Below are 15,905 nucleotides of genomic sequence, written 5' to 3'. Positions count from 1 at the left end.
AAACGGGTAATGGAAACACCTGAATTTCGAAAAAAACACTCAAATATCAACTTTTGATGCTTTCACGGGGAGGAATTGTATATGTCTTGATGATGAAATGTTTCGCAAAACTGCTATGGAAACACTTTTTCTGCACAGGACGTGAAGTACTTGGTCACATGACCACTTCTCTCTGAGAAAACATGGCGCGGTACATGTAGACAGAAGAGGAGACCGAGACATTTCTTAGCATTACACTTTAAAATTATTACTGCCACATTAGACATGACACAACAAAGGATTGTTGGAAAAATGTTTGGAGAGTCCTTTTTTTTTTTTTTTTTTACATTGTCTGCACATGCTGTCGAAGGTCAACACTTTTTATGACAGCAATGCATGTTTTGTTATTGCAATTAAATAAATGCATTTATTTTATTGCATAATTGTGACCATCACCCTAAGGAAGGGTAAGAAACATTTTATTAAAGGAAAAACATAAAAAGAGAGGGCAGTGTTACACCTTGGTGAGGGGGAAGGGAACAGGGAAGAGGGAGTCAGGGTAGGAAAATAGAAGGGATGGGGAAGAGTCGACTGTTTTAAGGAGAGAGTGCGATGTGATGTTATAGTTGTGCCCAAAACAACCTTCAATGGAAACGTGTTCAAAGCGCAATTATACTTTGTCGACATTTAGAAATATCGCTTTTATTTTGCGAAAATCTGTAATGGAAACAGAGGTTATGGTTAAGCTTCATCATGCAAAAGAGAACATGCAAACTCCATACTGAGAGGGACACCATAGGGCTTGAATCCATATTTTCAATTCATTCTGTGAGGCAGTAGAGGCACATTTCCACCCAGCGCCCCCAGAAATGCTCATGAATGGTTTGATTGATTCATTTGGCTCCAGTATATGTTCTCTCTATCTCAGCTTGTCCTCCTCTGAGTGATGTGCAGGAATGCACCACACTAACCCTTCCTCAAATCTCAGCGACAGCAGCAGCAGCGGTTGTTGTATAGGCTCTATGACTCCAAGGCTGATGGAGTTACAGAATAAGAAACGAAATAATACCACAGACAAGAGAAAAAAAATCACGACTAACACATCCTAGAAGATGAAAACCTCAAATCAGCCAATCCATTAGTCAGTGAAGCAGAACTTCACTTAAACTTGCGATCAATCAAACATATGAAGCCATTTGATCATTAAAAAAAAAAAAAAACCCTCCCTGGCCCTGCATTCACGTCTGAGTCACTTTTCCTGTGACTGAACTCCTATAACAAACAAGAAAAGCCGCAAGCAAAATAAGCATGAACCCATTTAAGCAATTCAACCTCCTTTTAAGAATTTCACAGTCTTTTAAAGCCTCAGTACTGACATTATCCGGATGCTGCCTGTTTTCACAGCCTCTCTAAATAAGTATGAAACACTGTGTTGCATGATAGTTGGAACTAACGTACCCTGAAGCCTGAATGTGTTTGGGTTGTAATTTGTTGATAAACAGCTTTTCCACGCCGCTGTTTCTTTTGGTGTGACGGTTCTGACAAATATACATATCATAATTCAGATAAAACAGGCCTGTTCAATCCACGCACATCACTATATGTTTAGGGCGGATTGCTCAAACACGTATAAATTACGGCTATGCCTTGCAGATCATCACAGTACAAGTGTTTTACATTCACCCCATTGCTCTTTTCTTGATGATTCAGGGGCGTTTATGGGCTGCTCGTTCATGTGATTATATATGCAGCACATACAGCTGAATCTTTTATGTCCCATCCAACAGTTCCAGGCATTAATATTGTACACATTATGTGCTGCGGTTAGCACAGATGAGAAAAATGGTCCACAATGGCAGCGTGTCGTCACTTTTTTTTTTACCTTTTGCAATTGAGAAAATATGTTACTCACTGTAATGCTAAAAAATCATTTATTATTATTATTATTACATTAATCAATGTACAGCACGTGTCAAACTCAAGGCCCGGGTGCAAAATTTGGCCCTTAGGAGCATCCAATTCGTCCCACAGGAGAAAGTAAAAATGACATGAATCATTGTGTAAATGAAACTCAACAATATTTGCAGGGCCTCACAGTTTTTCCTGAGTCATGTTTAATGTTGAACTGTTGGAAGAAAAAAAAAAAACAAATCAAAAACTCAAAATGTTTACAAAATATTTTAATTTTCCTTAAATTGTTACGTAACATTTTTCTTGATTGAATAGAAATTGTTCACAAATGTAGGAAATTTAAAATGAAGACCCTGTTGGGACTGATATCTGTCACTTATTGTTTGGATATTGTCAGTTTCTCACATATTTTGTATTTTATGTATACGTACAAGTGCAAACCAGGGCACAATGTAATGTAATGTAATGTTTCTGTATATTTTTAACTGTCTTTAATTTTTCTGTTTTTATATGTACTACAGTCTTTTTTTATGGAAGATTAACAACCACCATGGTGGAAGCTAATGGGGATCCATGAACAAATAAACAAATAAATAAACAATAATGCTACAGTTGAAATTACTCATAATCCTGTTTACAATCTGTGGCCCTCTTGAGATCAAAATGCTCTGTGTTTGGCCCCTGAACTAAAATAAGTTTGACACCCCTGATGTACAGAATAAAAACAACACTGGAGGAAAACCATGAATTTATTTAAGCAATAAATAATATTATTATTATTTTATTTTTGTTTGTTTTTTTAAAGAAAAGAAAAATTACAATAAAACTAATAATCCCTGGAGGAGATTACTTAGTTTCAGCAAATTTTGAAATCCTTCCTTGGTCAATAAATAATTAGTTTTTCCATAAATCATCTAATAAAGATGTAAAAGAGATTTTTTTAAAAATATAATATAAAAACATATACTGTTCGATTTTTAAACTGTCTTTAAAAAAAAAAAAAATCAGTTCAGTTGAGTGCGCCACCTTCTGGGAACTAAACAAATTACAGCACAGTTACTTAGGCCCGTGCCAAAAAAAGAGCTCCAAGTCATGTACCCATGTGTACCCAGAACCCTGTGCAGGTCCATCCTCCTCTTTTTACTCCTGTGATCCTCGTGCACAGCTCTCTGTCTCCATCAGCATCCTCTGTCGGACCCACAGAGGCCGGGGGTGCAATCACTTTCCTAGATTACTTGTATTTAATACACAATGCATCATAAAACAAATCCCTCATTCTGACAGGGAGAAAATAGAACAGCTCATTCGACTTGAGCTTTCCCAATTTATGGCTAAATTAAAAAGGCCTCCAACAATGGACTAGTCTAAGGGTGGCAGGAAATCAATGACCGGGTCGGACCGGGGTCTCTCCTCGGTTCTCAGGGACGTCCCAGACGGTGGGAATCGGTGGCGGGGTCCTGCCTTATTTACACGTGATTTTTCCTGTCCTTCCTGCACATTTACACCGCGATTTCATAAAACAATGGGCATTATCTGGAATGGAAGGTCAATGTCACAGCGTGAGGAGTTATCCATCATCATCTGCTCTCATCAGCCAAAGCCTGCTGCATGGTCCTCTGCGGCTGTTAGAATAAAGTCCGCTCACAGACAATAAGGACATCTCTTTAGAATATGAGCTTGATTTTTATTCACAGTGTCGACTTTAGATTAAGTTGAGTTCAATGAAATCGTGCAGAAATTAAAGTGTGTGTGGCTGTGCGTAAAGCAGGTGCAAGAAGATGGTGAATAAGATTTATGGACTCATTGGTCCTAATATTGCATTACCTTCTTCAGGTATATATATATATATATATATATATATATATATATATATATATATAACCACAACGTCTTTACAATTATTGTAAAACTTACACTTGTTTTTGTTTTTTTTCTTAAGTGGAAGATGTCAGTGTTTTAAACTGTAAACCCGGGATTTGGAACAAATGAAATGTTCCCCTCATAATAAATCATTTATCCTGGATTTCAGACGGGTTTTTGTTTTAGTTGCTGTATTCGGCAAAGTAAAATTGTGTGAACTAATTCTCAAATCCAATTAGATCAAATGTTCATAAGCTTTGATAAAAAAAAAAAAAAACAACAACAACAATAGAACAAATGTTATTTATTTAATTATTTTATTTTGTTTAATATAATAATAATACATGTAAAGGTTGGTAGTGTTATTTATCAGCCCCCTGGTTGTGTTTGGGGCTGACCGAGAACCAATGTTTGTTTTTGAGCCTTCAACTGGAAAAGTTTGGAAATCCTTTATGACTTATGTTCTTTAACTCAAATGACTTAAACTTCCAGGTAAACCTAACACACAAATGGTCGGAAAAGTCATGAGAGTATAAGAAACTGAGATGCATCTAAAGGCCTAACTTTGGCAGCTATAAAAAAAATAAAATGTTTTTTTAAAAAAACGAGCCGTGCTGGGGAAACTTAGAAACGCATCGCTTTGATGCTAATGTTGCTTTATTAAAGTGTGCTCGCCTGCGTGTGCATGAGTTCATCCCTTCTGAAGCCCCATCTCGACCTCTCCCTGACCCCGCTCACCCTCTCCAACCCCGGGGCCCCTGCCTCTGCCACCTTACAATTTAGTGCGGGGAGCGGTGCTTTGGGAGCGGGGGCCCGTCCTGTCTCACTGTGCAGGGGATGGACGCGCAGCACCAAATCTGCGAATAAGAACCATCTTCACAAACTGTCCGCGCAGCCCAGAGGGGGCGATGCGTAAACCCCCCTCTCTGAATCAGTGTGCTATCATCACAGAGGCGACAGTGTTGGAGGAGAGAGCAACAGAGGAAGAGAGAAATAATGAGTTGAAAGGCTTGCCAGAGGATTGGAGAGGACACCTGGGTGCGTCAGGAGGGGACACAGGGACAGGACAGGGAGGAGGACAAGACAAGCGCACCGGCTCAAGCGCACCACACGCACCGAAAAGTTGTGAGCAACTTGATGCTCGGCTCCTGCGGTGTTTGCGGGACTGTGAGAGCAGAGGAGACTCTAGAGTTTAGTTACAGAGGGATTTATTTTCACCCGCCGCTGCAGCGGAGCACCGGGGAGGAGAGCCGGGCTCAGTCCGAGAGACGCGGCGTCATTCCGGGGCTTGAGGAGGCCAGTTACCCGGGGAGCGCACCGAGCCTCATCAACCTCAGACTTTCACTGTTTATCTTTAACACCGTGTTGTCATTCACGACTTTTTGAAAACACATTATTTATGTACTTTTTTACGATTATCCGGTGAAGTTTTTTCATGCGCACGTGAAGTGAAAACAACTTGGAACGGTAAGACAAAATAACATGTTTTGTATTTTTTCCCCTGCGCCTTAAACTAAGCATCATGTTCGGCCGATCGCTTTATAAAACCTAAATATTTATTCCATGGCGCAGTTTACAAAGACAGAAAAAGATTTGCATCTAAAACAATTGTTTCCATAATTCTTTTATCGCTCCCGGTTTCCTCTATTTGGGTTATAACTGCCGTTTAATACTTTAATTTATTAATACTTTACAATGATTTGATGATTTGACTAGTTGTGTTTGTTGCTGTTTTGTTTTAACTTTAAAACATACAGGCCTACGTATATTATTATTATTATTATTATTATTATTATTATTATTATTATTATTATTATTATTATTATCTTATATTCCTGATGTTCTTGTTGTTTTTGCCAAATGTGTGTGTTTTTTTTTTTTTTTTAAGCAATACATTTAAAAAATAAATCAAATTTCTTTTTTTTCGTTTGCCTCCCTCAAAACAAGTTATCACTAAGTCTGTCTATATATATATATATATATATATATATATATATATATATATATATAGATTATTTTTTTTTAATTATTATTTGTTGTGTTGCCCATTGTTGTATAGTTATGTTTTTGAAATTATATCAGTCAAGTTTGCAAGACTTATTGGACTATATTGTATTGGTTTTACACACACACACACACACACATATATATATATATATATATATATATATATATATATATATATATATATATATATATATATATATATATAGTTATGTCATACATCATATAAAATATTCTAAACGTCCTCTCATTCTAAGACATACAAAGCATTTTTTCAAGATCCTTTGAGAATTATTTTTCTGTTGTTATTTATTTTTTTATCTTAATTTTGTGGATTTCAGTATTTTTTATGCATTTCAGTGTGTGTGTGTGTGTGTGTGTGTGTGTGTGTGTGTGTGTGTGTGTGTGTGTGTGTGTGTGTGTATCCTGGTCTGAAACATGATGAAGGTCTCACTCCATCTTAACGTGTCTCTTATACATCTTCTCCCTTTCAGATCTTGGACAGATCAGGCCATGTAAAGTTCTGTGTGGATGCCAGCAGACCAGATAGCGGGAGTTGGTTGAAGTACATCCACTTTTCCCCTGCGACTCAGGAGCATAACCTGACAGCGTGCCAGATAAATGATCAGGTATGTGGAAGAAGACTGCACTGCCTAGACAACACCAGCAAAGTAAAAGATACATATTTACGTTTTAATTGGGTGAAATACATGGAGTCAGACTCTAATTCTGACCTCCTAATGATGATGCGTCATCAGAAATGTGGGTGTGTGGGGGCAATGAATCAGACCGTTAAACTTTTTAGATTTTTTAACACAACACCGACACCAGCAGCTTTCCTTGTATTTTCCGGTCTGCAGGTTGTTAAAAGGGGGTTATTGTGGTCTAAGGGAGATCGTCTCATCAGTCACGGCCCACCCTGGTTCTTCTCAGCACGTATCCACCGTGCCACACACTCCACCACCGAGTCTCCTGTGCTGTCTCGCTGTGTGTTTTCTTCTGCCGTACAAAGACCACAGGGCAGGATCAGAGGCGGCTGCAGAGGATGATAGTTCCACACACTTCCAAAGTCACGATATAAACTCTGAGATATGCCAGGAATGTCACAGTGCTTTAGCTGCTCACCTGGCTGCTCAGAGGTGCGTGCTGTACACATGGGGGCCTCTGTAATCCCCCTCCTCCTCCTCCTCCTCCCCCCACCACCCCCGCCCCGTCAGCGCTCCATCCACACAGAAAAGCACTTTCTAGGCGTGAAAGCTAAACTTCTTGGCACATGTGGATGTGCCTAAACACACTTAAGTTGAAGTGTTTGTTGTCATTTTAAACTATTTCTTCAGATCAGCAGGATTAGGACGTATTATGTTATAGATCAGACATAGGCAACTGATGGCTCGGGGGCCACAGAAAGCGGCCCTTTGTCGAATTTTGTGCGGCCCTCAAAACAAAGTTGTAATTCATGAAGTTGGAAGTTATATGAAGCCCAACATAACATGCAAAACTCCAGAAAGTGCACAAAATGTCAACAAAAATACACAAAATGAATAACAAAGACACACTAAACAACCACTTACACACAAAAATGACTGCAAAAACAACATATATGGACTTCAAAGACACACAAAATGCCAAAGAAAGTGCCCAAACTAACAGAGAAATACACAAAATGACAACAATAACACAAAAAATACAACAAAAATGGAACATAAATTTGCCATTTTGACTAGAAAACAGACAAAATGAATTCAAAACACATGAATGTTGATAATGTGGCCCTCAGATCAAACAATCCCCTGCTCTGATAGAAGTTGCCCGTCTCTGCTATAGACGCACTGGTAGTTTTTAGATTTTTTTATCAACATCCTTCCAGGAAACAATTCCCTGCATGGCCCTCATTTCACACACACATTAATTGTTCAATATTGCTGGGGGTGGCGAAGGAAAAGAGTGTGAAAAACTGAAGCTTGTAAGAAAAAACGCACACAGTGAAGTTGAGAAGCTTGACAAAAAGGACTTATCTGCTCTCTGGAAACGGACACAGGGATGCAAACAGGCAGGGAGAAGCTTTTCAGAGCTGCCCTCCATACGAGGTGTGACTCCCTGTCAACACTGTGGTTCTGCTTGGGTGGCTGTGTAAGGCTTAGACAGGTCACGGACATGGCTATGATGAGGTGATTGTTAAGTATTACACACTGTCACAACATAGCACAATGTGCTGTCTTTAAGCCTTCCGGCCAACAGTTGTGTTTTTCAAAGCATCGACTGTAGCATCTCACAAAGCCTGGCTGTAGCATTAAAATGAATAGACTTAATGGGGTGGTCCATTCCTGTGAAGGGGGCTGTCAGTGTGTCTATGTGTGTGTGTGTGTATGTGTGTGTGTGCCCACCTGTAGTTACATGTGTCCATGATGTGTGTTTGAATGCATGAGTGTAATCTCACATCTTAAATTACCAGTCCTCACATATTTCTTACCCTGTAAAATGGAGTTGCTTTGCCTTTCCATTCTATAACATTGGCAATGATGATTTGTTGGGTGATTTATTCACAGACACACACACATACACACACACAATGGCAGCTATACTCAGGTGTGTTGCTCATTATTCAGTCCTGCTTCTTTTCGTGCACCAGTTCAGCTCTGCCAGTGTGAGTCAAACTGGCCTCCATCCTCTCTCTCTCTCTCTCTCTCTCTTTTTTTTTTCTAATCCAGTTCTGTTTATCATAAAACTTTATGACCAACCTCTGGAGAGGGAAGGAGCGAGAGAGGAATGAATGAGTGTGCGCGGAGAGAGAACGAACGACTAAATAGTCTTTTATTTTTTTCTTGCTGGAAGAACAGCTTGAGAGCATTACTTATTTTCTCTCCATTAATGTTTCCTCATCAATTCCACTTCTTTGACGATAAAAATCAATCTTGAGAAAAGCAACTGTGGGATCTATAAAAGTCATTAGCGAAAAAAAGAAATCACATCCCATCTATTTATTTTAAGGACTTGCTTTCTGCATTTGTCTTTGAGCAACGAGACTTCTGTAACCAGGTATTTAAACTAGGAATTTAATACCCTGCCTAATTTCCCTGTATTAGCTTCATATATTTTTAGTGTATCATGTAAATATAACCACGAATGTGTTTTTAAATGAGCTTTTCTTTTTAATAACTTAACATATTAGTAGCCACAGAAAAGCAGCAAGAAAGAGGAAAAGAAAAGAGAGTTTCATGAACAGTGAATTAGGGCTGGGCGATATGGACCGAAACTCATATATACAGTAGATATTTTTTCTCAAAATGGCAATATAAAATATTAATCTCAATAGTTTTAACTCAATAAAGTCTTACCCAAAAGACAATTCTGTGTTCAATTTGCTGACGAAGATGTATTAACAAACAGGTGCAAAATATGTGCCACTTAAGGCTTTTTCTCCTATAAGGGACAGCACGTGTGAGTGAGTTCTGCAGTGTGGCTTGTTTATGGGAAGATCTGGGTTAGGGTACTCAGAAATCCATCTTTTCATGCTGTTCTGAGAAGTAAGGAAAGCAGCGACTCCTAAAACAAGTATTTCAATACAAAATAAGCTATGAAAATATATATCTCAGAAATGTGGAAAAATTGTAAAGGACACTGTTTGACTGTACACTATGAATAATATTAAATACATTGTATGATGTGATTTGTGCTGTGCGATTGTATAAATAAAAACAATGAAAAAAAATCTAGATATATCTCGATATATGCGATATTGTCATTTTCTATATCGCCAAAATAGAAGACTCAATATACCTTGAATCACGATCTATTGCCCAGCTCTAATCAAATTATTCCTCCTACTTACACATTAGAATTCACCCCTAATGATCTGATGCACTTGTATAATCTATGTATCTCTTTTTAGCAACATAACTTGATTAAACAAACTTGTATTTCTTGTGTTTTTAAAGTGAAAATGACAGCCTGGTGTCAGCCTTTAACTGGCTCGTGCGCTGCTGATGCCCTCATTTGTTTGTGAATGCACTGAACTCGTCCGTTTGAGTCGTTCTGCCACAGATCCCTCCATCAGCAGCGTGTTTGCTCATTAGGATAATTAGGACAATTATGGGGCTTAAAAAGCCTTCACCGCGCTCCTCACTCGGCCAATTCAACCACAAGAAAAATGGATTCAAAGCCTAATTAACATTATTTGACGAGACACTAAAGAGCCTTTCATAGGACAGTGCAGAGGGATATGACGGTTAATCTTATTCAACCTATTGATTCCCTCTGACTATTGAGTGCAATGGAGTGACAAAACGCTGACATTTGCTCAGTGGATTCACAAGAAGAAAAAGTCAAATTGCAGTAGTAAGTGAAGCAATGCATATTCAACCTTAAAACCTCAAAACCCAAAATAAAGAATATACGGAAGAGTTTTTTTCACTTTTGATCTGATGCTGCTGCATGGAGTGTTGGACAATACCGATATTGATCCGACGCGATACCAGCACGAGTCACACATACTTCACTTACTTATGTTGTAATGTGGAATGTTAAAAAAGATTCAAGACGTGTTTTTTGTCACATGCACAGTAAAGAAACATGTTTCCCTGTACAATGAAATTCCTATTTCTTTGCTGTCCTCTTACACTATATTTGAAACAAAGAACAAAACCAAAGAAATAAAAGTAAAGTATATTAACAATAATTGCAATCATTTCAAACAAAATAAAGATATACACGAGCGGTCAAAAGTTTTAGAACACCCTCATTTATCCAGTTATTTATTGTAATTCAAGTCCAATGAATAGCTTGAAATGGTGCAAAGGTAATTACTGAATAGCCAGAGGTTAATAAAAAAAGTTTTTTTGGTTACTCAAAACTGAAAAATAATGTACATTTCAGTTATACAAATATGCGTTTTTCATCAAACATGAAGTGGGTTAACTATATAAAGCTGTTCTGCAGCAATGGAGGTTGAATCAGCCTTGAAATCTGGTGCTATTAATTCCTAGAGGTGTTCCAACTTTTCCTGGTTACTTACAACCCCCTCGGTCTGTTTAAAAACAGGTGAACAGTATTGTTCATGGATTCCATGATTTATTTTTCAACTCAAATTGCTTATTTGTTCTAAGCTTTCATTTCAGAGTGCAATGACACAATAAACTGAATAATTTTCAGTAAAAAACTAGAAAAAGTGTGGTGTTCTAAAACTTTTAACCAGTAGTGTATATGTACAAGGTAGAAAAGATAGAAAAGTCAAATATAAAGTGTATTGTGCATTTTGAATCATTTTCAAAGGGAGAAGGCTAATCAGGAAAAGGCTTGATCATGTGACGTTACTCAAATAGAGAACAATAGTCAGCAACAGTAAGTATGAGGAAAAACTGACCAATTTATTATGAACCAATTGGTTTTTTAAACTTTAACCTTAAAAGTAAGATTATTCCCTGAAAAATCCAATAAAATTGGAGATTTTAGATGCAGGCTGATATTATTTATTTATTCTAATATTTGATTGACCCCCTTTTATTTTCCAAAGTTGGTGTTTTTTTTTTTTTTTTTTTTTTTTTTTGTTTTTTTTGGTATTTCCTTAATGAGGTACTACATATTTGAGGGATGTTAATGTTTCAGCTTCTCAGGACCCAGAGTTTACTCTGGCAGAACAGCTTAAATGAATGACATACCTGTCGAATGAGCTCTGTGTGAGAAAGGCATTGGCCAACAGGGTGTGACCTGCAGGGAAATGGGACTTTGTTTACACTGCTAATGACTAAGGGTGTCAAGGCAACAAAACTGTCAGATTAAGACGTCTGATCTTTTTTATTGCTTTTGATCTTTACCAGCTATTAGGGGTGTGTACTGCCTGGCATCTGGCGATACGATTCGTATCCCGATACATAGGTCACGATACGATGCGATATTTCCCAATATTATATTATATATATATATGACTTAAGAAACAACTAATCTGTAAATTTGTACACCTTCATGAGAATATTATGTGTGAAATATAATTTATTGGCATATTTTACACTCAAATTTACACTTTGACTTTAGTGCAATTTAACTGAAGTATATGCCTAGAACAATAAATAAATGCATAATTTTTATTGAAAAAACACAAGCTGGTCTTCATGCCGAGGTTTCAACGCACTTCTTTGTGTAGTTACAATGTCTCCTGCAGTGGAAAAGACTTACCTGGTTAAATAAAGGTAAAAAAAATAACCTTTGAATTTAAAATAAAAAAATTAAGGAAATAAAAAAATAATAAAAAATTTACATGAATGCATTTTGAATCGATCCGAGAATCGCAATATTGCCAAATATTTTTTTTTTCCAACACCCCTACCAGCTATAGTAAGGGACAGAGTGGTAAGAATAGACATTCTCTACAGTCATTTTTGTTATTGTGACAAAACTGATCACATCTTCTTGAAACCATAAAGCGGAGGCAGTAGGTTCCTCACAGTGTGAACTCAGACCCCCACTCTTATCTCCATAATTATTTCAAGCCACCGTGTGTACGTGCTTCATAATTCCCCCACACACACACACACACACACTGTCTACAGCGCTGCAATCTGCCACTGCCTGCTTGTTTCTTGTGTTTATCGGAGGCTGCTCTCGTAGGATTGGGTGTAGCAGGGGAACTCCTGGTTGGCAGTCACCCTCATGTAGCTGTGTGTTTCTTTCCTAACTTGAAATGCACTCCATTTTATTCATACACTTAGTAGCAAAGACAAACTTTGAGTCAGCAGTATAGTAAATGTATTCCCCAAATGTATAACGGTGATTATTGTGGTCGCTTACTTCAACAAACAGAATGGATTTGACACCGTCCATTAAGTTTTATGTTCCAAGGCCTCGGCCTGGTACCTGGTAGCTTTCCAAATGGCCTTCATCCTCAGCCTCAGTATCACTCACTTGGAGTGGGTTATTGCAGGCCTGTCTGATCTTTTCTAAATCACAATATCTTAAATCCCAATTTGCTCCCTTCAGCATCCTTTTCTATACAAGATAAATGAAGCTGCAACCTGGCTGTCACTAACCGCCCATATGTGAACAGCTAGTCTTCCAGACATCTACCAGTTTAACAAACTACATTAAGTTTGTAAAGAACTTCTTTAGTGTCTCACCTGGCTTGGATAGTTGTAGTTGTCTGTACAACCTGTTTACTAAGTTCACAATACAGTATATTTGATTAGGACAGTGTTTGTTAACCACAGAGCATTGGATCTTTATAATAAAAACCATGCCGGAATTCTCAACTCGTGTCTTTCACCCAAAACGTATTTTCAGTTCGTCATGGGAATGGGGCAAAAAAAAATTAGAAAAAGGTGTGCTTTTATTTTGAAGGAAATAATTAATGCTCTAATGTCTGTCCATGCTTACACTTTAAAGCGTTTATTTTTGGTGGAAAACTTTTCACCTTTTAAATTATCATCAGATTCTGAGTCCCTTACTGATCAATAAGGTCTGATCATGAAAAAAAGAAAAGTTTTATTCATGTTTCTCGCACCATGGTGGGCATAACTTAAGTGATAGATATCAGAGACTTTCGGACACTCAGTGAAAGTCTGACACTCAGTAGTGTCAGACATTCTCAATCACATTTCAGAAAGACAAAAAAAAATCCCCTTTGTTCCTCATGAGATTTCATTATTCGTCATCTGTCTGGAGCCACAGTGACTCTTGGTGTCATAACCCCCGGTCTGAGATGCTCAGTACTGTACCTGTGACCCACTCTTTCCCACCCACCAATCACGTTTCAACTAAATTCCTCTATTATCATTGTCATGTTGACACAGCAGAGGAAGGCACTTTGTGAATTCCCCACTGCCTGCCAAAAATACATTGGTGTCTGATTGTTTCAAAGAGAAAGGCTATTGTGCCGTAATGGGAAGCAGCTCCTTCCCAGAGTCTCTCAGCTGATTCTCAAACATGACTCTCACACTCACTGGAACACGCTTTCATAATATGCTGATTAAATGGATCCACTAAAGGATATGGGAAACACCTAAGACACACTAATATTTAGTATCATAAACACCCCAGAAGTGGTTATTGTTTTCATGTTTGTTTGTTTGTTCGTTTCATATTTTGATTTTGATTCTTTTCTCTCTCTTTTTGGTGCTTTTATTTGGATGTTGTACATAGTAAATATTAAAAAGTTAATGAGTGAAGATTTTCACATGTACATTTCTTCTTTTATGTGAACATAAGTTGCCTTTTGTGTGTCTGCATTGAAAATATGCTTTGCTGTATTTAGATTTTTAAGAAAGAAACGCGTTCCAACTAAAAGTGTTCTTGTGTTGCAGATCTTCTACAAAGTCACCAGAGAGATTTTTCCCAGTGAGGAGCTACTACTTTACATGAAGGCTGAGGAGTTTCCATGCAACATAATGGCCCCTGATATTCACGGTTTGTCTCAAAAGCACACACTCAGACAAGCACACACACACACACACACACACACACACACACACACACACACACACACACACACACACACACACACCTGATGCTAATTTTTCTCTCTTACATTTTGCAGAGGAGAGGCAGTACCGCTGTGAGGACTGCGACCAGCACTTTGAGTCTCGCAACCAGCTGCTGGATCACCAGAAGCAACCGTGTGGGATGCCTCCATCCTCCTTCCTCAATCCAGGTCTGACTTAAACTTATAAATTCATTCACGTCCACTCTTTGTTTGATGAGGATTACTGTCAAATGACACGATGTAATATTCAATGGAAAAATATTAAAGCTGCTGGAGAAGATATTTTTTTATTGGTGGGAAAGTTTCACACATTGTGGAATGTAGAGTCCTGTAGACTGATGCATAGAAGTATTTTTCCTTCATTCGTACCATGATTTCTCAGTTTTTTTTACCAGACCTGGAGGATAGTGATTAGCTAGAAACCATTGTTGTTGTCGTTTGTTCACCAGGATTTCTCGTGATATCACTTCACTCCGCCAGACATTCAATCTCGGACAGATTCGGATGTTTTTGAAAAAATTATGATTATAACATTACATTTTTTAGAGTATTTAATCTTCTCTGCTGCTTGATTGACTGACTGCTGACAAAGTGTATCTATCTGTCTGTCTGTCTGTCTATCTATTTGTCTATCTATCTATCTATCTATCTATCTATCTATCTATCTATCTATCTATCTATCTATCTATCGTTCGGTGTAATCCCTAAAAATAATCACCCACCATTGTTTTGCTGCAACGTACAGTCTATTAAAAAAAAACCAAGAAATATTTTAAGCAATAAACACAATAAATCATGGTATAATGAAGTAAAAACACTACTATTCATCCATCTATGGGTTTCCACATCCCACAATGCAATGCACAAAACTTTTTTTTCCGACACTGTAGATAAACCGAGTGTTCACAGTGGAGAACAAAACAAAGTTTCGAGCGCTACTTTTAATCTTTCACGTCTTTTTTCAGCAAATTATCTTTGATTTATTGATCTACAGTATGTCTTTATCTGATTAAAAATGATACATTCCAGCAGCTTCAAATAAAGATCACAGTGTTAATACATTATCTCATGCAAAATATGCTTACATTCATTCTTAAATAAATCTTATTTGACAAATACCTTAAGTATTATTATTATTATTGCCTCACATGAGACAGAGCTCTCCCCCTGCGGAGAGTGAATCAAACAGCTTTATTATTACTTTTACTATTTAAATTCCTAATAGTATTTTTTGTACACAGTTGGTGAAAATGACCTGAAAGCCCAAGAACCTGAAGACTTGCTACCTCTCCACATGTCCCACGGCCTACATGAGTGTAAGGAGTGTGACCAGGTTTTTCCTGATATCCAGAGGTACACACATTTAAATGGATTGTTCTGAATATTAGATTTTTCTTTGCACCTGAAACACAAAGTTAATCAGGTTTTGGTTGTTGGTCTCCTGCAGCCTGGAAGGACACACTCTGTCCCACTCTGAGGACAGAGAGTATAAATGTGACCAGTGTCCCAAGGCCTTCAACTGGAAATCAAACCTGATTCGACATCAGATGTCGCACGACAGTGGGAAACACTATGAATGTGAAAACTGCTCAAAGGTACAGTGATAGCTTTTGTCGGGATGTGTCCATTTTTCCCTCCTTATCGCTGATAGTAACTCCCTCTTGTGTCTGCATGGTTCCTTCCC

At 37.8% G+C, this 15,905-nt stretch overlaps 1 protein-coding gene across 8 annotated transcripts in view; it reads left to right on the top strand.

Annotated features, from left to right (window-relative positions):
• The window catches only part of mecom (MDS1 and EVI1 complex locus), a 173,128-nt gene that overhangs the window by 135,999 nt on the left and 21,224 nt on the right, over positions 1-15,905 (top strand). For 7 of the 8 annotated variants that reach the window (XM_028463945.1, XM_028463944.1, XM_028463941.1 and 4 more), the window contains exons 3-7: positions 6,249-6,383; positions 14,043-14,145; positions 14,276-14,389; positions 15,463-15,574; positions 15,669-15,816. In XM_028463945.1, coding sequence (XP_028319746.1) covers positions 6,249-6,383; positions 14,043-14,145; positions 14,276-14,389; positions 15,463-15,574; positions 15,669-15,816 — 612 coding nt within the window. Of the gene's footprint in view, positions 1-4,412; positions 5,218-6,248; positions 6,384-14,042; positions 14,146-14,275; positions 14,390-15,462; positions 15,575-15,668; positions 15,817-15,905 lie in introns of those variants that run through there. The other variant, XM_028463947.1, reaches the window with a different exon arrangement.

Source organism: Gouania willdenowi, chromosome 13, assembly GCF_900634775.1.
Source record: "Gouania willdenowi chromosome 13, fGouWil2.1, whole genome shotgun sequence".
Taxonomy (NCBI): domain Eukaryota; kingdom Metazoa; phylum Chordata; class Actinopteri; order Blenniiformes; family Gobiesocidae; genus Gouania; species Gouania willdenowi.
This window is presented reverse-complemented; position numbering and strand designations above follow the sequence as displayed.